Consider the following 23128-nt stretch of genomic DNA (forward strand, 5'->3'; position numbering starts at 1 on the left):
AGAGAGAGGGAAAACCAGTTCCTTTATACATTGTATACAGTGGCAAGCATACTATCTCAACTGAGAAGAAGAAAGGATAAACAACATTACAATTGATGAGGAAATGCAGCATCTAGTCAGAAATACTCACTGTCAAATCTGGAACTGGTTAGATTCAAGGATGATCTTTGGAGTATAGATAAGGACATCAAATTCTGCAAATTCCCTCTGAGGAGGAACCAACACCTTGGGAAACTACACACACTAGTGAAGGAACTCAAGAACAAAAAATTATTCAAGTTCTTCAAAGGCAGGGGGCTATCTGTCTCTATAGAGGACAAACATACCATAGTCAACTTCTTCAATGTTGCACTAGATCTGAGCAATTGAATGTTAACTAATAACCCATTTTCTATAGCGATGTTTGAACAAAATTTTAATAATTTTATATTTTGTTGAATTTACCTGTATCTACCTGCAATTAGAGTCACTTTGTGACGCTTATTCAAACCATACCACAAGCCTAATGACAACCTTAAATACACAAACTTCAGTGGTAATCACCTCAAGTGAATAACTCAATCCATGGTCAAAAATATTTCCAACCACTTATCTAGACTGTCGGCTAATGAAGAGATATTTAAATTAAACGAGAAATACTATAACAACATGATAGAGGAAAAAGATAGAGATACAAAGATAAATCCTCATCACAACAAACCTAGTATATGTTCTTTTTTTTCTTTCTCCTATCGCACATAATAAATACCACAGCTACGGAAATTTTGCAATTACTAATAACTTGACATGGAAATGCACCACCCTAAAATATATTTTATAAGAACTAATTATTTGCAACTAAGCATATTAAGAACCATCTACATTATAAGAAATAAACCTGCTAATATGATAAAATACAATTTGACCTAATTAGATAGTATTCCAACTTCAACCAGAAAACTGGTGTGGAGCCGAGGTGAACACTAGAATCTACAACCATATCAGATTTCAGATTCAAAATAGCCTCTCCCCGCCCACTTCCCTCTGAATCCTAACCACTAAAAAATAAGCGAATTCAGTCCTCTTTGAGCCAATCTGGTTGAAAGACACTGAACAAAGCTGCGCAAATAATTATGCCTGGTTGCATATACAACCAGCAGAAACACGTAGGTCATCATAACAATAAAAATATGCAGTATTACAAACTGTTAAGTAAAAGAAACATTTTGAGGATGTACCAGTCTTCATGGAAAGTGGACATTAAACGATGATGATGATTATATATATATATATATTCGCCATGATAGATTGGTAGCCACTACACACATTTTTTTCTCTCCTTGTTTCTTTCTGTGGAAGAGCATAGGCTCAAAACATAAAAGACTTTTTTCAATTCCTGAGCATTATACTAATACATCTGTTTGTTTTCTACACCACCTGTCTTCGTCTTTTGTTTTTTTCATGAATTCTCCCTACATATATATATATATATATATATATTATATATATATATATAATATATATATATATATATATATAATGTCTGTCTGTCTATTTATATGTTAATCTGTCTATCTATCTGGCTACTTGTCTGTCTATCACTTTCTTTTTAATCTCTCATACACACACATACAGAAGAAAAATAAATATTTGAATATTGCCCAACCCTTACTAGCATGGAAAAACACATGAAACAAAAGTGTGAGTGCATGCTTGTATGAATATTTATACCATAATGGGCTGTGAAATCCTGGGGAAAAATATCATTCATGTATGATGTGCACTGATGTTTCCTTTAGTATTATGATGCAGTTAAAAAATAAGTTTTTAGTCAGATTTATTATAATTGCTCTCTAAATGACATTGAAGGAATTAATGCATTCTAAGCAAAACAAAAAGCAAATTTGAAAGTGACCTTTTGAATTTTACCGGTGTAGGCTGTAAAAGTGTACCTTCTGTAAAGTAAACACAGTGAAAAAAAAAAACAACATTTCTCTTCGTTTTTCAATTATTTTTTGTTTAATCAGAATTTTAATAAATTGAAATATGACCTTTTAAATTTTCAGAAAATGTAAAAACATTTGAAACCACTCCATCAAGTGATCACATTTGATGGCATAAAAAAAAAAAATGGGCACATTAAGGCAAAGAAACAAAGTAGTTATTAATAAGAAGGGGTTAAAATTAATGCCTGCAAGATTTCAAAGTTCTAGCATCACTCCTTCATAGTCAGCCAATGAACTTTTTCAGCCCACCCACATATGTGTGTATTTATATACACATATAAATATATACATACATGTATGCATATATATATACACACACATATGTACATATATAATACATACATATATATATATACTAGCAGTATCGCCCGGCGTTGCTCGGATTTGTAAGGGAAATAACTATATAAGCATTTTTAGAGAGTTACTTCCCTTATATAAACCGAGCTAAAAATGCGTAAAAATGATGGTAAATTTTTTTTTAAATCGTAGACTCATTGTAGACGTGCGCTAATACCCAGATGGGCTTGATATGAATCACGACTATAAGATACCCGCTTTTGGTTAAACTGCACCGCAAAATGTGGAAGTAGTTAGGAATCTAAATCGGAGTAGACAGACACTCACACACACAATTTCAGTTTTATATATAAAGATTTGTGTGTGTGTATGTGTGTCCCCTTATCTTGACATCATGGATTATAAGCAATAATTATTAACAAGCATCACCATCATACATGCCAAGTGATGTTGTTCCCTGAAAATGTATCATGTCATGCTTTGAAACAGGTGAGTGTTGGCCACAAGAATAACATCCAGCCATAGAAAAACCTGCTTCAATGAATTCCACCTGATCTATGCAAGCATAGAACGTTAAAGACGATGATGATGATGTTAATGGTAACAGGAAGATCTTCCTACCATAAATCTGTCTCAACAAATTTCATTTGACCCATACAAGCATGGAAAAATAGATGTGCAAGCACTGATAACAATACTGATGATGGTGGTGGTGGTGTATTGGTAATGATGGTGATGCTGGTGGGTGTTTAAATTACTAATATGACTGATGGGATTTAATCATTACGTTGTTTCCTGTAATCCCATTCTTTCAATCCTTTTCCACCAGTCACTCTGTGGGGGCACGTTGTTGACCAGACTCAAATATTCATCATGTGTTTTATTAAAATGCCATTCTTCCAAGCAGGCATATGGTAAGTTTCTATAGAATTTGTTGGCAAACAGATGTTTTTCTAAAGTAATTCGTTTGAGGTCTTGAAGTCCAAAAGCACATACACTGCGTCTAAAAGATCCGTAACATATACTTTCGTTTTTATTTTTTGTATCCTGCCAAACAACATATTTTGCCAGTTTGTAAATCTGAGAATATGAACCTGGAATAAATTGAAAGATATAATCATATCAGAAGAAATAAGATACATCAATGCATGGAATAACACTACTCTCTTTTACTCTTTTACTTGTTTCAGTCATTTGACTGCAGCCATGCTGGAGCACCACCTTTAATCGAGCAACTCGACCCCGGGACTTATTCTTTTGTAAGCCCAGTACTTATTCTATCGGTCTCTTTTGCCGAACCGCTAAGTTACGGGGACATAAACACACCAGCATCGGTTGTCAAGCAATGCTACGGAGACAAACACAGACGCACAAACACACACACACATATATATATACATATATACGACGGGCTTCTTTCAGTTTCCGCATACCAAATCCACTCACAAGGCTTTGGTCGGCCCGAGACTATAGTAGAAGACACTTGCCCAAGGTGCCACGCAGTGGGACTGAACCTGGAACCATGTGGTTGGTAAACAAGCTACTTACCACACAGCCACTCCTGCGCCTGTGTAACATGATTTTTGTCCTTGGGTAGCCACTGTTATTTCCTATTTGCTTACCCCTAGAAAGTATGAAAAATGGCTGATATTTCCTTCAAATTTTGTTTTTGTTACATTTATTCAAACCTCAAAGAATCTTTCTCAATACATGGCTAAGATGCTCCTCCATTACTCCTGCTCGTGATCAGAGGTGCACATATTGTCAGCCACATGCTCAAGTGATTAAGGTCAAGTAAATGACAAGAAAATCTGTAGTATTGAGCAGAATATTTGCTATAACAATATTTCTGCTTCAGCAACTCAGCACTGAATGCATCCGAAATGTAATGGAAAATAAGTCGGTTTCAAAACATTAATGTCCAGGTCACAAAAGCAAAATTTGAAGGGAATGGCAGTCATTTCCTTTGATTTCTAGATAGAAGTAAATAGAAAATAACACTTACTTACCAAAGACAAGAAAACTTAATATTTTGTTACACAGTGTAATAGATGGCAAGCTGGCGGAATGGTTAGCATATTTAATGAAATGCTTGGTGGCACTTTTTCTGGCTCTCTATCTTCTGAATTCAAATCCCACCAAGATCAAATTTGCCTTTCATAATTTCGGGGTCAATAAAATGAAGTACCAGTCCAATACTGGGGCTGATATATATTTCTTTACTACCCACAAGGGGCTAAACACAGAGGAGACAAATGGATTAAGTCAATTACATCGACCCCAGTGCGTAACTGGTACTTAATTTATCAACCCCAGAAGGATGAAAGGCAAAGCTGACCTCGGCGGAATTTGAACTCGGAATGTAACGGCAGACGAAATACGGCAACACATTTCGCCCGGCATGCTAATGTTTCTGCCAGCTTGCCACTGGGGCTGATATAATTGATTTGTCACCTCCCTTTAGAATTACATGCCTTGAACCTTGTAACTGATCAGCATCCCATTTAGGGGAAATATCATGATACCAGTCACTTAATGTGCCATGAAACCTAGGTTGTTACCTTATGGGTCCCATAAGGATGGGCTGAAAAGTTCATAGGCTGACTATGAAGGAGTGATACTAGAACTGTGAAATCTTGCATTCATTAATTTTAACCCCTTTCTTATTAATAACTGCATTGTTTCTTTCCAGGTAAACTGACATCTCACTGTTCAAAGAAGGCTTCAAAAGTAACTAGTTGTGATTTCTCTTGAAAATGGGGAAAATTTGGCACCACGGTGTTATCAAGTATCTGCAGAAAAAGGGTTTAGTCCCCAAGGACATTGATGCTGACGTGGTTGCTACATTAGAAGACACCCCAGCTTTATCAACAGTGCAAAAGTGAGCAGCTGAATTTAGGAGAGCAAAAGGGGGTCTTAAAGATGACCCAAGGTCTAGATGTCCTGCAATTACTACCACCAAGGAAAATATTGATCATATTCACCACACAGTGATGAATGATAGGCAATTAACTATAAATCAAAGAGCCAATGTTTGTATATCTTGTGTGAGAGTTGAGAATATTCTGCACAATGAACTTGGCATGAAAGTTTCTGCTTGGTGGATGCCACGTCTCCTGACACCCGATCAAAAGTGCACCAGGCTGATCATATTAGGGGAAAATCTGACATTGCTTGAGGTAGATCCAGCTGGTTTCCTTGAATGTTTCCTCAGCCAATGGCTTCATCACTTTGAGCCAGACACAAAGGCAATCCCTCCTTACCTGCTCCAATGAAAGCCAAGACCATTTTATCTGCAGGCAAGGTGATGGCCCCAGTTTTTGGGATGCAAAAGGCATTGTATTTATTGAATTATTTCTAAAGGGCCACACTATCAATGAAGAGTACTATGCCAACTTTCTGAGGCAGTTATGAAAGGCTATCAAGACTAAATACCCAGGAAAACTGACTAAAGGGGTCTTGTTTCACCAGGACAATTCTTCAGCACACAAGTCCTTGGTTTCAACGGCTGCTGTGCATGTCTGTGGCTTTGAACTAGTTGATCATCCTCCCTGTTCTAATTTGGCCCCATCTGACTATCATCTGTTCCCCAATATAAAAAAAAATGATTGGCTGGGAACCATTGTTGCAGTGATGATGATGTCATGTCTGCAATTGATGACTTTTCTGACCAGCAGGAAGAAAGCTTCTTCACCAATGGGATCGAAGCCCTGCAACACCGATGAAAGAAGTGTATGGACTGCAAGGAAGACTATGTTGAAAATAGGCCTAATTTGGTCATGTTCCATGAGAGTATCTTTGTCAGCCTATGAACTTTTCAGTTGACCCTTGCAGGGATGAAAAAAGATTTTTAAAATACATGATAATTGATAGAAAATGAGAAATTGTATACAATAATTATTCTTTGGCTTTGGAAAGTCACATTGAGGCAAGGATCTTTTTTACTAGTTTCAGTCATAAGACTGTGGCAATGGTAGGGCATTGCCTTGAAGAATTTTAGTCATATAAATTAACCCCAGTACTTTTTTAAAAGCCTAGAATTTATTCTATTGGTCTCCTTAGCCAAACCATTAAGTTACAGGAGCTTAAGCACACCAATACTACTTGTCAAGCAGTGGTGGCGAACAAACACAGGACAGACACAGACATACACACACACACACACACACACACACACACACACACACACACATTTCCATCCGCCAAATTCACTCACAAGGCTTTGGTTGGTCTGAGGTTATAGTAGAAGAGATTTGTCCAAGATTCCAAACAGTACGACTGAACCTGGAACCACACAGCCATGCCTAACTTGCATGGCTGTATTGTTAACAATTTCACATCTGATCCATGCAATTAGGGATTTGGTCCTATTGTCTGAATGTTGCCAGCTAGTGATCCATACCAAGTAGCTCCTAACCTTCTTTTAGCTCATGCCCTACCCTGCATTGAATCTTGAATATTTCTGTGCTCCCTTCTCTCCATGGCACCGTTAACGTAAATAGTACTTCAATTTTGTGTCATATGGTTAATAGTAGAAACTGGTCTCTTTTAAAAAGAATTTTAAATCTTTAACAAAATTTGTAAAATTTATTAAATAATAACAAAATTTTAGACAGCTGAGTGGTTGAGAAACATTGCATTGTTTCCTGTAACCCCATTTTTTCACCACCCCCATCCATTACCCTGGGTACGCATGTCATTGGCTAGATTCAAATATTCATCACATGTTTTATTAAAATGCCATTCTTCCATGCAAGCATATGCTAAGTTTCTCTCGAATTTATTCACGAAAAGATGCTCTTTTAATATAACATGTTTAAAATCTTCAAGCCCCAAAATGCATACACTGTGTTTATAAGATCCGGAACATGGCTTTTCACCCTTCCAGGCAACATATTTTGCTAATTTGTAAAGGTGAGAATGTGTACCTGGAAGAAATTAAAGAGATACACAGATCAGGAGAAATAAGATAAATCAATACATGAAACAGTTCTATATTTAAGAGATGAGGAATTATGTACATTATTTACATTAGTTACATTCAACGGATATTTGTCCGCATCTTGTTTGTTGTTAACACAATGTTTCGGCTGATATACCCTCCAGCCTTCTTCAGGTATCTTGGGGAAATTTCGAACCTGGGTTCTCATTCCGAAGGCATTTTTCGCTGTTGTTATTGTTGTACATATATATATATATATATATATATATAAACTATGGTGTTTGTGTGTGTGTTTGTTTGTTTGTGCATGTATGTATGTATGTATGTATGTAAACTGCTCTTCAAAACTATAAAGCCAAAACACTGTTTTTTCTGGTGAACTATACTCCCCAAATTCATGAAACTCACCTCAAGATAGGAAATGGAATAGAAGAAGGCATTTGAAATCCCAAAATAAATTGGATAATAAAACACAGAACCAGAAACCCCTTGTTCAAAACTGTATTGCCAGGTTGAATAATGTTGCAAAAATGATGCAAAACAAGGAAATTATGATATATTTCAATGATATTCTCATGCAATACATCAATAATTGTGCGTTTGACCACCACCTTTCTGAATTACTTCAAAGACACATGATTTCATGCTCTCAATCAATTTCTGCTGCAGAACAAGTGGAAGCTCTTCCCAGGCCTTCTTTACGGCTGTTTTAAGTTCATCAACAGATGACTACTGCTTGCCTTCCCTGTACCCAACATTTGTGAGATATTCTCAGGGATTCTCTGTAGGATTAAGGTTGGAACTTCTTGTTGACTTCAAACCCTGTTGCATGGAGGAAATCCAAAGTTGCCTTTGCTTTATGAATAGGGACACTGTCCTGTTGAAATATAAAGATTTTGTCATGGAGCTTTCTTCCTTCTGACTCAATGTGAGCCCTGTCCAACATACCTATTTCTTTACTACCCACAAGGGGCTACACACAGAGGGGACAAACAAGGACAGACAAACGGATTAAGTTGATTATATCGACCCCTGTACGCACCTGGTACTTATTTAATCGACCCCCGAAAGGATGAAAGGCAAAGTCGACCTCGGCAGAATTTGAACTCAGAACGTAGCGGCAGACGAAATGCCGCTTAGCATTTCGCCTGGCGTGCTAACATTTCTGCCAGCTCGCTGCCTTGTCCAACATACCGATGTATGATGCAGCATTGAAACGGCCATCCATGATGGCAAGTGGCAGCTTCCCATTGGTAGATATTGCTCCCCAATAAGACCTCTTTTGCTGTTCAGTCACTTGGAATAAACAGAAATTTGTAGACATTTATCTGCCCAGTAATACTTATAACCGTTGGGGCCATCCAACTTCCATTTCTTCTCATCAGGGAACACAACTCTGGTCTATTCACTATCCCATGTCTGATGCTGCCAAGCAAATACCAGTCTAACAGTTTTGTGTGAAGGGGACAATAGCAGACGTCCTAGCTGCTTCTTCCGGTGGAAACCATTGTTCAAAATCACTCTTCTTATGGTGGATGTCAAGGTTCCTACTTCTGCCGATGCCTTTATTTTGGAAACAGAAGAGCAGCATGACTTCTTCACAGCTCTAACAATGGTCCTTTCATCCCTTTCTTGTAGCTGTCAAGATCTTTCACAAAATTGTCTACTGGTATACTGCTTCACTGAATCTTCTTGGCAATCTTCTAGTTACCCATTCCTTCCACTTTCAGTGCAAGAATCTTCTCTAGCTCAATTTTGGAAAGCTTTGTAGCTTTAGGCATACTGGAAATGTAATCTAAACCATGGAGATTTCGGTTGAGCTGAATATTTTCTGCAACAATTTGTAAAGAAATGAAAATATATTAGTGGCTTTATAGTTTTGAAGTGTTGATAACCTAGGGAAAATTAGAAAATCAGATGTTGTAATGTGATAATAAAGATACAAGGTTTTCATTTCAATGTATTCATGAAATGCTCATTTACAATATATTATGCCCCTTAGTCCACTTAAATACAGAGCTAAATTTCTAAATAACTTTAAAAAACAGATGGCTTTATAGTTTTGAAAAGTAGTTCATACATATATATATAGGGAAAGTTTACGAAAAAAACAAAAGACGGAGACAGGTGGTGTACAAAAACAGATGTATTAGTATAACGTTCAGGAATAGAAAAAGTCTTTTACGTTTCGAGCCTACGCTCTTCTACAGAAAGGGACACAGAAAAAGCAAGGAAAGAAACAGTATATATATAATCCATTATCATTGAGTCTGACAAAATTTACACACTGTTTTGCCAACTAATAATTACAGATTAAATATTTTTCCACTCCGAGACTCATCAGACATAGCTTCTTCTTGAACTTGTCAAACTCTGGGATAATAAACACATACACACATTCATATATGATGGGATCCCACACAGTTTCTGCTTACTAAATTTAGTCATAAGACATTGGTTGGTCCGGAAGTATAGTAGAAGAAACTTGCTCAAGGTGTTGCACCATGTGACTGAATCAGAAACCATGTGGTTGTAAAGCAAGCTTTTTAACCAAACAGCCATACATGTGCCTAGCTATAAAGGAATAGATTGGCCATTTATTGCAGCAGCTATCCACTAAATATATTTATGCTAAAATATGAATAAAATCATTCTTTGAAGTAGTTAGAGAAAATTTGGCCAAAGAATTAAAGAATAAAGTTTTCATTTAAAATTCCTAATTCAGACACCTTTTACCTTTTACTTATTTCAGTAATTAGACCGTTGCCATGCTGGGGCACTGTCTTGAAGAATTTTTAGTTAAATGAATGGATCTCAGTGTTTTATTTTTTTTTCAAGCCTGGTTCTTATTCTATTGGTCTCTTTTGCTGAACCACTAAATAGATAAACTTACCTGCATTTCAACAAGTTTTCTGTAGAGGGCAAAAATTGGAGAGTAGACAAAGAAATTTAGATGTCACTTTAGGGATTTCAAAGTAAAACTAAGAGAAAACAACATCATAATCCTTAAGGATTAAGATGCATAAACACAACCAAATTCTTCCAGAGAGAAAGAAGGAGAAAAAAAAAGGAAGAACCTAATACCCAACTAGTACTGGATTATTTACCAATTCCTAAAGAATGAAAGGCAAAGCTGACTGCTGTAGAATTTGAATTTGTAATGCAGAGATCTGGAACAAATGCTGCAAAGCATTCTGTCCACTACTCCAACATTTCCTCTCATTCGCTCACTCACTTTTAGTAGTTGGGACCTAAGTTGAATTACTACTGTATGTAGTTTTTATTGAAATCCTATCATTGACATAAAGTTATGCATTTAAAGGAAGGGTACATTGGTCAAATTCAGCACACTATTTGATTGCTAGTTGATTTTATCAAACTCACAGGGATAAAAGGCAAAGTTGACTTCAGTGAGAGTTGAACTCAGAACAGTCCATATACAGATAACACTTAGCTGTATATGGGCTTAGTTGTATATGGACTTAGCTGTAAATGGTCTTAGCTGTATATGGACTATTTCACCATAACAAATACAGTTTAAAAATTTAACTTACTATTATAAGGATGTGGTGATCCAATATGTGTATTATAAAAAATGGTGGGGTATACAGATTCATCTGGAATAGTTGTGTTTCTTAGCCAATTTATTAAATCCTGAGCAATTCGGTTATTGACTGTATAGTTTATAAAGTCTCGAGTTACTGCAACATAGTGTGACCCTTTAGCTAACGTGATATTGTGTGGTACTGGTTTCTGTTTTAATGCTTTCCTCCATCTGTGTATCCAACGTCTGCAGAAAAGAGAGAAGAGAATGCATTTTAACAGTCAATCTATTGTATAAATGGTAACATACTCACCTGTCAGGAAGGAAACATGTGTGTTCCAAGAACCCTCAATGACTGGTTTTTTTTTATATTAATGTTGGTCTCTTGAAGGTTATTCACAGGGTCCCAAAAGATCCAAGGCAGATGAAACCCTTCAGCTCTTTAGTTGTTCATCTGAGAGAAATTAACTCCATGCAGGTCCTACAACCTGATGACCTCCTGGGCTCATGATACTTGCTGTACCGGAACAAATAATTTTGAAGCATGAAAGAGTAGGACTGGCTCTGCACAAACCATGCCCATTATAGCAATAAACCCCTGCAGCCTTGTGAGCATTTTACATCAGCTAAAGGATTAAACCTCCACAGAAAATCCAAATTGGGTGATCCTAAGGCAGATGTGTACAATTGTACTTCACCGGTATCAGGCTTTCCCTGTTACTCTATGTATGCTACAAACATATTAATTTGTTTTTCCTTTGTATTATATTTACGAATGAAGAGGTGGTAAGTATACTTAGGGCTAGACACTTGCTTCTGGGAACAGGCCAGGTATGGTAGATGGGGTTAAGTTACAGTCTCTGCAACACCACTGACCAATGAAGCAAAAAAGGCCAACCTTTCAAGATATACTATTGACAACCCAATAATTTATTTATATTGCAATATTACATTAAATACTATGAATATAATTTAACATAATATTATATAACATAAATAATTATAAAAACCAAGTTGGCCTTTTATGGTCTTAGAAATTATTGTAGGTCTCTGCTACATATATACATATATATATATATATATATGTATGTATGTATGTATGTATGTGTGTGTGTGGATGACAAAATTAATGTCTGATAGAAAGCTTACAATGTTGCAGCAGTAAAGCATATGTAAATTTGAAAAACAAAAACCTTTTTAGTTCAATGTGTGTAGACAGGTTTTTTCAAGTGCATTCAGTGCATGTCACCTCCAAAGATATGGCTGCTATTTCTAGCACGCCGTGCTACCACGTAACAGTTGTTTGTGATAAAGGACCAAAAATACTTGTTATGAGGTATCAGGGCATCACCAGAGTCCATCATCCAGCAGTACCCACAGCGGTGGATTGGTTGAGAGGACAGCCTTCCTTTTCTAGTTGCCAGCTAGGGATTTTACTACTACTACTACTGCTGCTGCTACATCATCTACATCATCATCATCATCATCCTCATCATCATCCTCATCCTCATCATCCTCATCCTCATCATCATCATCATCATCATCATCACATTCATCATCATCTATATTTAGGGAGAGTATGTCCAAATGCCCTAACTATGACTAACCCATCTACCTATTTCCAAGTGAAGTAATAAGTCTACTGAATGACAAACAGCCTGGACAATGTTTATATGGAAAACTGGAAATAAATGACACTGTGTGAATGAACACTTTATTTACAAAGATTGCATAACATGTCAAAAATCTGAATGCGTTCTTGCAATGGACTGCAAACAAACGACGCCATTAGTGAAATCATTCTTCAAATTAATTATATATTGTATGTATTGTATGTATTAAAATGTCACAAACGTGAAGAAAAAGAAATAAGGAATTATCAAATTATTGAATGTGAAATTTAGATGTTTTCAAATAATAAATTTTAAACAGTAGGATAGCAAATAAATAAGAAATTATCAAATTATTAAATGTGAAATTTAGATATTTTCAAAAATTAAATTTTAAACAGTAGGAAAGCAAATAAATAAGAAATTATCAAATTATTAAATGTGAAATTTAGATATTTTCACAAATTATTAAATGTGAAATTTAGATATTTTCAAAAATTAAATTTTAAACAGTAGGAAAGCAAATAAATAAGAAATTATCAAATTATTAAATGTGAAATTTAGATATTTTCAAAAATTAAATTTTAAACAGTAGGAAAGCAAATAAATAAGAAATTATCAAATTATTAAATGTGAAATTTAGATATTTTCACAAATTATTAAATGTGAAATTTAGATATTTTCACAAATTATTAAATGTGAAATTTAGATATTTTCAAAAATTAAATTTTAAACAGTAGGAAAGCAAATAAATTTGATTGAAAGTAAATTAAGAAAAAGCAATTTGATTCATACCTGAAGTCAAGTTCGACAATATTTTTTCCATTAAGTCCTCGAAGAAACCTGACTATCTGAAGATTAGTTTTTAAAGGGAAATCCATTCCACAAAGATTAATGTAATAACGCCATGATGAAAAGCGCAACAAATCTCTCATCACTACCAGATCTGCTTCAACAAGGCTAAAATCACCCCACTTTATAGCAAATCTTTTACTGCTTAGAAACACATTTGGGAAGCATTCGGCAATTGATTTGGCGACATGGTAGTCAGAAATGGCAGCTTTTTGGTCCAGATGGATGACATATATGTTCTGTGGGCGGTATATTGCTCTTAGAAGTTGCTCCATTTGTGTGACTTGATGATGAAAGAATATTCCATAGGCAATTGGGAAAGATTCCTCTTCTATTGTCATACTGTTCGTGAAGTATCCTCTTTCAGTTATCAACCTTGAACAGTTTTTTGACAGCTTCAACAAGTCTTGTGCAGGATGTGGATATTTCTTTGCTTGCTCCTTTAATTCAGGTGATGTTTGGAAATCATTATCAAAAATCTTGGCACAGTTAAAAGAATCAACTTTGCGATTTGAAAGTGTCATCAAAGCTTTCCTTACAAATTCTGATTTTAACATTGATATTGACTTTCTTTTCCTGCTAGTAAACATTATTATTATCATCATAAGGATGAATAAAATTACAAGTGTTGAATAAGATTTTCTTATTGAAGACACTTTTCTCCAAAAGTTCATTTTTTTTATAGTTTGTTCACTGATATTTTTTTAAGGAATTATTCCAATTTTCATCTATACTTCATGTATTGTATTTTCTCTTCTCTATTTTTTGAAGAAGAATCTGGTGAATCAGACAAAAATGTACAGCAGAATACTCTTTGTATTCACTGGGCTTCACACTGTTAGACTTTTCATTATGGGAATACTTAAAAGAGAGAATTTACAGTACAAATCCAACAACAGCCAATGAACTGAGGACAGCCATGGAGCAATTAAATTTAAATGTGTCATAACTATGAGAAATTAACATTTCTTATCCTTACAGCAAAAATCATGTATACTACCAAAAGCAAACTAAGCAAAAATAAAATATCCCACTGTTTTTTTTTTTTGTGCAGATTAGGAAAGAGAATTATATTTGCAAAGTGTTCCAGCTTTTAAAAATATGTTAAAGATTATCATTTCCTTTTCTTTTTCTTCACTTTTTTATTTATTCTTTTCTTTTACATTTATTTTATTTTATTGTAATCTGACGTAAGGAATTGATAAGAAATAGATAAATAATGTTTTTATGGAAGTTAGCAGAAGTTCCCATCCTTTCTACATGCTTTTAATCATCTGTGATTGGTGATTTGTACTGGAAAAGGAATCAATAATATTTATTGGTACGATTTACAGCCATCTGCCAATCATAGAGAATCATTTCACAACTGACTGTTCTATTTGTTTTGTTCAATTTGTCATGTTTATACTGGGATTATACCTACACATAAAGTATATCATGTAGGTAGATAAGATAAAACTCCAACTATTTCCTCTTAAAGTTCCTCTGCTTATTCTAGGATTACAATGTATAGGTAGTTTGTTGCTGTATTGATGTGAGTTATATATCAGAGTTGAAAATTCTGGAAATATAGTTTGCAGAGTTTTTATATAACAAAACAGGAAGTTGCAAAATTTTTTGGTATTATTTATACACCATTACACATGTTTCATTTTCTAACAGGAATTAGTGTTTTACATGTTAGATGGACATGTAAGGAATTTCCTATAGGAAATTATTCAGTCAGAGAATTAAAACAATACAAATTTTACATCTGGAGGAAACGTTATTAATCAGGAGTAATATAGATAGTTGGGGTGAAAGAAGAAATCAAATATTACAGAACCTACATGTGTATGATTCTGTGTGTATGTGTGTGTGTGTGCGTGTGTGTTTGCACGTGTGCATGTGTGTGTGTGTGTGTGTGTGTGTGTAATTTATTTATGGGACATTACATGTCTTTAAGTGCTATAGATAGTTTTATATGTCGAGAAATATCTCAAACATATCCATCAGGCACAAACCATGTATCATAACGAACTAAAAAATTGAATAAGAGAAGAAAGGCAAAAAACAAAACAAAAAAAACTGAGAATGCAGCATATAGAAAACATGAAAAGAATGGAAAAAGAAAAACAGAAAACAAAAACTAAAATATAAAAAGTAAAAAGAAAAAAATGTAAAAGAGTTATCCTCCTTACACTTTAAATTATAAGGCTGGAAAGATATCAACAAGTTAATTAGGAATAGGCAGAATTTTCCAGTTCTTCAAGATATATTTATTCATATACTTGCAACTGCTGAAAATTTCTGACCTGGAGTTCAGTAGAGTTAGGGATCTTAGATCTGAACAGGATCTGTGCTCTTTCAGCTAAGCAAAGCCTACATTTATTCAATCCATTAACATATGGTATGGATTTCTCAATTATTTTCTACTTAATTACATGTGGCATTTTGTTATCTTTCAATATTATCTCAACTTTTTTGTTCCTTCTCAAGCCATGCCTGGCTCATAAGGGCTGGTTTCCCGGTTTCCTTGGCGTATAGGTTCCCCACCTGGATGGGACGCCGGTCCATCACAGGTGAGCTGCAAGATGCAGGAGGAAAGAGTGAGAGAAAGTTGTGGTGAAAGAGTCAGCAGAAGTTTGCCATTACCTTCTGTGGGAGCCGCGTGGAGCTTAGGTGTTTCGCTCATAAACACGGTCTGAGATTCGAACCTGCGATCCCTTGACTGCGAGTCCACTGCTCTAACCACTAGGCCATGTGCCTCCACTATAATCTCAACTAATACTGTGGAATTCCTGAAGTAGATCCAACGGAAATATACCCCAACTGTAGATGATACCATGTAGCCCAAACCGTGCTAGTGCTTCACTCAACATATCAACATACTAATTGACATATATCCATTAGTCCAAAATATTACATATATATATATAAATATATATACAACTTATAAACAAGGGCAAAAGAAAAAATTCTAATGCCAAATATGCCGAAAATAGACAAATTGTCAATAACCATATAATCTATCACTATAAGCACGCGTCTCAAAGTAAGCTGGCAAAAATTTCTTTAAAATACTGTTATTATCGTATTGGTTCTAATTTCTGAGTTAATTCATAAGAATTTTCTCCTCATCAGCAATAAATATGAAAGAAATAAATGAAATACTTACTCATACCCAAGTATTTCATTTATTTCTTACGTATTTATATGCTTGCTTCCAGGTACAGATACGCTCTTACAATTGCACAATCTTGCACTCACCATTCTTCCATTTGTACTTTCTTCTCCACAGAACCACATTCCTACCCATGTCCTAGCTCCTCATCAGTAGTCTCCCTCTCTCTCTCTCTCTCTCACTCACTAACTGTTCTTCTTTCTTACCTCCACTATACTTTCTCTTCCTTCCAACAAAGTGCTAATGTCCAAAATATTATGATGTTCTTTTCTCACTAAACCGAAGGAGGAGAAAGCAAAAACTTTTGAGCAGTAAGTAACTCTCTGTTCCTTTCATTTGTGTTTAACCCACTAGGATTATGATCAAGATTGGTTGTGGGAATGCGCGTGGCTTGGGGTCTCCTTGGAAACAAAGGTACCGCTTAAATGACAAGTTACACAAGTTAGAAATCATAGTTATAAGTGAGACCAGACTCCATAATCCACTGGCCCTAAAATCCATGTTTGGTGGATGGTTGAACATTTATTTTTCTCCCTGTCTGCCAAAAATGGGTGGTAGTGGCACAGTGGTACTTTTTTGCAAGAATCTGGATCTCGATGTAAAGACAATATTCATAGACCTGGAGGGTAGACTGGTCATCCTGGATGTCAACAGCAGCAATGGGTGTGCTTTTCGACTCATATCAGTCTATGCACCGCCTTTAACAGGTCGGCCAGATATCTTTCGATGTCTAGAAGTATTCTTAGGAACGTCTCATCCTTTACTTTTAGTGGGGGATTGGAATGCTACTTTGGACACGCATCTAGACTACGTGGGCAGAGATAGGAATAGACAGGGGTGCAAATGCCTCAGAGACCTGCTCAGATGCTTTCAACTGTCTGACAGGCACCGACTCGACCACCCGAATGTGCCAACATGGACATGGAGCAACAGTGTGTCTCCTTATCACAAGAGTGCAAGGAAAAGGTCTGGCCCATTTTTTTTTTGCTGTTCAGGTAACTGCATGATTGCAGGAGGAATTACCCTGGTCTGGGAAACCATTCAGGTGACAAACTGAATGACATTCCTCCTCCAATCCACTGCACACCACACCAGCACCCCTCCCCCATCCCATCAATCAATCATTTTTGCTTGTTTTTGTTTCTCTCTCTTTTTTTTTGCTTTTTTTTGGGGGGCCCTTACAAGATCTTTCATGAAGTGTAATGCTAACATTCCTAACCCACCCTCATACGGCAACACCTGGGATCATCTTTTTCTTTTTCTTCTCTCTTGGAGATTTTCTCGTGACTAAATAGAAGTGCTGGAGACATGAAGGCGCCATACAAATATAAAGAACAACTGGCTCTATAGGTAATTGATATATAACAATTGAAATGTATGTATAATACATGTCATGGTCAAACATGCTTGCATAAATACATACAACATATATACATATATATATATATATATATATATATATATTATATATATATATATATATATATATATATGTATATATATATTATATATATATATATATATACACATATATATATATATGTATATGTATGTATATGTATATATATATATATATATATATATATATATATATATATATACATATACACATATATATATGTATATGTATGTATATGTATATATATATATACATATATATATACATACATACATACACACACATATGCATACCTATATGCATATATACATATGTACACATACGCACACACACACACGTACACATACACACACATATGCATACCTATATGCATATATACATATGTACACATACGCACACACACGAGCACACAAAAGACAGTGAAAGAGAGAACAACAAAGGGAGATTGACAAAGCTTGCACACGTAAAAATGTGTAAAGTGTTAGCGATAAATTCAGAAGCATGCACACAGGTACACATGTACACATGCAACAATCTAACATGCAAGTAATTCGCACGCAGACAAGTGGACAAGCATTGTGACAGATAGACAAGTAAATAGGCTGGAAGGCTGTCGAGGAAATTACTTACTGACTGTCAGACAGGAAAGATAAACACGTTCAAGTAGTCAAATGCCTTCTTTTAGCTTCACACGTTCCTGCATTTAATATTTGTGTATATGTGTGGTTGTGTATGTGTGCATGGGCATATGCATACATATATATCTATATATATATATATACATACACACACACACACACACACACATGTATATATATATATATATATATATATATATATATAATGTTGAAAGATTTAAAAGGCCAAACAATGCAAATAGATTTTAAGATGAGGTAACTCCACCCGTCTAACACCCGTGGACATATTTACAAAGTCAGAAAACAGCACATCACCCATGACTTCAGGAAACATTTTTTCACGCTAAGAGTTGCTGAAGCATGGAACAAACTGCCGGCATCAGTTGTTAGCTGTCGGAGCACTGCATCCTTCAAAATTTCCATGCTTTCAGATTCGCCAACACTACATCTGATTTTCTCCCCTCCATACATACACAAGCATGTATCTGACTCATACATTGTTCGCTTTCCACACATTTGTACATTATTGCATGTACTTTATATGCACTTTCTGACAAGTTGAGGTGCACCTGAGCACTGTATACAATAATTTCATTATTATTATTATTATGTAAACTAAAAGTAAGTTACCTGGTAATCTTTGGTCTTATATGTATCCAATATTTCAGGACATACAAGTCCCTTCTTCAGTGTTAAAAAGGTACTGTCCTTGGTAAGATGCATTTTTTGTTGGAGATAAAAATAATTCGATGATTGTTTTTGAATTTTCAAGCGTTTCTCAACTTCATGAATGTTAGTGATGGCGATTATTAACTTATCGTTCCACAAATCAATTTTCATTACCTCTTTTCTAATATGTAGCTACATATTTATATTTTGTAGTTTATGAAACTTATGACTAGGTGGAAAACTAATCTTGTTCTGGTTACATATTGGTGCTTGGGCCTTCAGCCTCAGAATTCTAGAGTTCAATTGCTTGAACAGAACCAAATGGTCAATGCAGAACTCTATGTTCGACAGAAGGTGCAACTCAACACCGCTATTCAAGAGGAAAGACCTAATTGGCAGCATGGAGTTCTTCTGCTGCACGACAATGCCTGCCCTCATATCACCAATACGACCAAAGAAGCCATTCAAATGCATGACTGGAAAGTGCTGCCACAACCGCCGTACTCTCCTGATTTGACACCAATGGATTTCCACCTCTTTCAATCTCTTTCAAATGCTATGCGCAGAGTTTCGTTCAATACTGATGCAGAATTGAGAGCTTGGTTGGATCAATTTTTCGAGTCGAAATCGGGTGATTTCTACCAACGAGGTATTGAAATTCTTGTTGAACATTGGGAGGAAGTTGTAAACCAAAACTTTCAGATAGGGACTGTCGAACTCTTATGCAAATTGTTAGAAAGGATCACAAAAGTACAGCTCCCAAAATTACTGCAGAGCTTAATGACCAATTTAAGAACCCAGTTTCCACAAAAATTGTTCACCGGAAGTTGCACAAAGCTGGATTTCATGGGAGGGCTGCAATCAGAAAACCACTACTTTCAAAAACAAATGTTGCAAAGCGTTTAGAGTGGAATAAAAACCTAACCTACAGAATTGGTCCTTGGAGCAATGGAATAATGTTATTTTCTTGGAAGAGTCCTCCTTTACCTTATTTCCAACCACTGGCTGAGTATACGTGTGGAGGAGGATCTGTGATGATCGGTGGGGTGGGGATGGGGCTATATCTTGGAAATCCACCAGTCCAATGGTTTCCCTTCATGGCAGAATTAATAGTCAAATCTTTTTAAGCACTTTATCTGATCAAATTTATCCTATGGTTGTGGAACTGTTTCCAGAGGGAAACGCAATCTTTCAGGATGATAATGCACCAATTCACACAGCTAAAGTTGTTACTGAATGGCACGAAGAACATTCTAGTGAAGTTGAACAACTTATCTGGCCACCACAGTCCCCAGATATCAATATTATTGAACATTTATTGTGCATTTTAGAAAACAAGTATGGAGTCAATATCCTCCACCATCACCACTACAAGAACTGGAGACTGTTTTAGCTAAAGAATGATAAAAAATTCCTTTGGAAACAATTCAAACTTTGTATGACGCCATACCTCATGGAATTCAAACTATAATTACTGCCAAAGGCGGTCCTACCCCATATTACAATAAATTTGTTTGAAATTTTAAGGTGTTTCCATTATTTTGTCCAAACCCTGTGTATATATATATATATATATATATATATATACATTGTTGTGGCAAGAGTCACAACACCCCTTGCAAGAATAGACTGACCGAACGACTATAAATAGTAGCGGTCTGAGTGAGATAGGAGTCAGAGTAGGCGTTAATCGCAGGAAGTCGTAAGGTGGCATTTTGGTGGCTTGTCAGAATATCATTTGTTGGTTCATGTATATTTTGTGGAGAGTTTGTTGGATTGTTATGTTGTTGTTACTCTGCTTCATTATATATTATATTGTTACTACACAGTTATAGTTCAAGCAAGTATTGTCATAAATAGTGTTGATCCTACAATAACTGACGATGAGTAACTATGTTACAATCATCATCATCATCATCATCATCATTATCATCATTTAGCGTCCGCTTTCCATGCTAGCATGGGTTGGACGGTTCAACTGGGGTCTGGAAAGCCAGAAGGCTGCACCAGGCCCAGTCTGATCTGGCAATGTTTCTATGGCTGGATGCCCTTCCTAATGCCAACCACTCCGTGAGTGTAGTGGGTGCTTTTTACGTGCCACCGGCATATATATACACATATATATATGTGTGTGTGTGTGTGTGTGTGTATGTATATATATATATGTATGTGTGTGGTGGGGTATGTGTGTATGTATGTATATATTTGCATATAAGTATGTGTGTGCCTTTGTGTCTGTGTTTGTCTTCCTCCTCACCACTTGACAACCAGTGTTGGTGTGTTTATGTCCCCATAACTTGGTGGTTTGGAGAAAGAGACCGACAGAATAAACACTACTGGGATTGATTCATTCAACTAAAAATTCTTCAAGCAAAGTGTCCCAGCATGGCCACAGTCTATTGACTGAAATAAGTAAAAAAGAAAAAAAAAAAGATAGCAAGAAAGAAAGTAAAAAAAAATTACAAATTGTTTATTTGATTGTTGTAAATATGTTTTTTTGTAATTTCTAACTCCAAGCTTTAGGTTTCTCAGAGTTAAATGATCCCCTGGGCCACAACACATGGCTTATATTGATCCATACGTAAATCCAGTTTGAAGTACATAGCACAGAGTACACCATACATTTGCACACTACACAGTGATGTTAATACCTAACCATGTAATTTGTTCTTTTGATCAATTTCTAAAGACAGCCTAGAATATATTAATTTATCTCCTTGATAAATTGTCACGCTATCAACTTATTTACTTTAATTCTTAAGGACATTGTCTGTCTGACACATTTTTTTGCTTAATTTTTTCAGCTTTTCTCTTTCATTTTATAAGCCTTTTGGATCTTTTGTTTGTAGTTTTAATGTTGTTTTTTTGGGGGGTCTTTTGGTGGCCTTGAGTAATTATTCTGTAAGGTAATATGTCTCTCTCTCTCTCTCTCTCCTCTCTCTCTCTCTCTCTCTCTCTCTCTCTTTGTCTCTGCTTTGCTCATGTTTGTCTATCTTTTTCTCACATGCTAATTGACTCTCTCTGTATTTCTGTCTCTGTGAATGTGTCTCTCTCATTCTCTTCTCTCTTTCTATTTCTCTCTCTCTCTCTCCCTTTCTATCTTTCTATTTCTCTCTCTCTCTCTCTTTCTTTCTATCTTTCTATTTCTATCTCTCTCTTTCTTTCTATCTTTCTATTTCTCTCTCTCTCTCTCTCTCTCTCTCTCTCTTTCTTAAATATATGGATTAGACTGGGGGAACGTTTGTGTGTACAAACAATAGGTGGGGAAGAGACAAAAAACTCAGGAACTTGAAACCCAGCAATAGAACTGAAGAAGCTTCAGCTGCTAATATAAGAAACAATAGAAACTGCATATACATATACATACATGCATAATTTGTGTATGTGTGTGTGTGTGTGTGCATTTGTATAAATGTATGTATTTATATGTGTATACGTATTCATATATATGCATGTGTGTATGTATACATATGTATGTATGTATGTGTGTATGAATGTATGTATATATATATATATGTGTGTGTGTGTGTGTGTATGCATATGTATGATTATAGCTATAACAATCGATCTATCTGTCTACATACATACACAAACATGCACACATATATATATGTATGCATATATATATATTTATATACATGAATAGATAAATGTGTGCATGTATGTGTGTGCCCGTGTGAATGGGGTATGTATATATATATATATATATATATATATATATATATACATATATATATACATACATATATATACATAGACATATATATATATATATATATATATATATATATATATATATATATATATATATATATATATATCTGTATAGAAATTTTGCTTTACATTTCATCATTTCATGGTCTGCAATGATGAATAAATGATTGCAAAACTAGTTTTAAAGCAGCCAACAAGCTAAATGTTCTTCACGCGGATTGGAACCTGAAACCTTAAACCTTTGAGTTTACTAAACATACCTATCTTATTCAAATCACTCATTATCATCTTCACAAAATAAAAAAAAAGGGGCTG

General features: G+C 35.4%; 1 protein-coding gene across 3 annotated transcripts; it reads right to left on the reverse strand.

The window, feature by feature from the left end:
- Positions 1–2598: 2598 nt before the first annotated feature.
- LOC115223487 (beta-1,3-galactosyl-O-glycosyl-glycoprotein beta-1,6-N-acetylglucosaminyltransferase) lies at positions 2599–14292 on the reverse strand. Of its 3 annotated transcripts, XM_029794096.2 has the most exons (4): positions 13174–14292; positions 10779–11014; positions 7128–7210; positions 3091–3376 (listed from the first exon to the last, which is right to left on the reverse strand). In XM_029794096.2, exons 1-4 carry the CDS (start codon positions 13902–13904, stop codon positions 3236–3238), a joined length of 1191 nt encoding a protein of 396 aa, XP_029649956.1. In that variant the 5' UTR covers positions 13905–14292; the 3' UTR covers positions 3091–3235. The 3 variants fall into 3 exon arrangements, with proteins under 3 accessions (XP_029649954.1, XP_029649956.1, XP_029649955.1); XM_029794094.2 differs by lacking the exon at positions 7128–7210 and having other exon boundaries at positions 2599–3376; XM_029794095.2 differs by lacking the exon at positions 3091–3376 and having other exon boundaries at positions 6850–7210.
- Positions 14293–23128: the final 8836 nt, after the last annotated feature.

This window comes from Octopus sinensis, linkage group LG23, assembly GCF_006345805.1.
Source record: "Octopus sinensis linkage group LG23, ASM634580v1, whole genome shotgun sequence".
Taxonomy (NCBI): Eukaryota; Metazoa; Mollusca; class Cephalopoda; order Octopoda; family Octopodidae; genus Octopus; species Octopus sinensis.

Bases quoted from the DNA above. Each gene is read 5' to 3' on its own strand.
- LOC115223487 (XM_029794094.2), bottom strand. From the start codon at position 13,904: ATGAACTTTTGGAGAAAAGTGTCTTCAATAAGAAAATCTTATTCAACA. The intron at 11,015-13,173 runs GTATGAATCAAA...TCTTTTCTGCAG, and splicing joins ATTGTCGAACTTGACTTCAG to ACGTTGGATACACAGATGGA. The intron at 3,377-10,778 runs GTAAGTTAAATT...AATTTATTCCAG, and splicing joins ATCACCACATCCTTATAATA to GTTCATATTCTCAGATTTAC.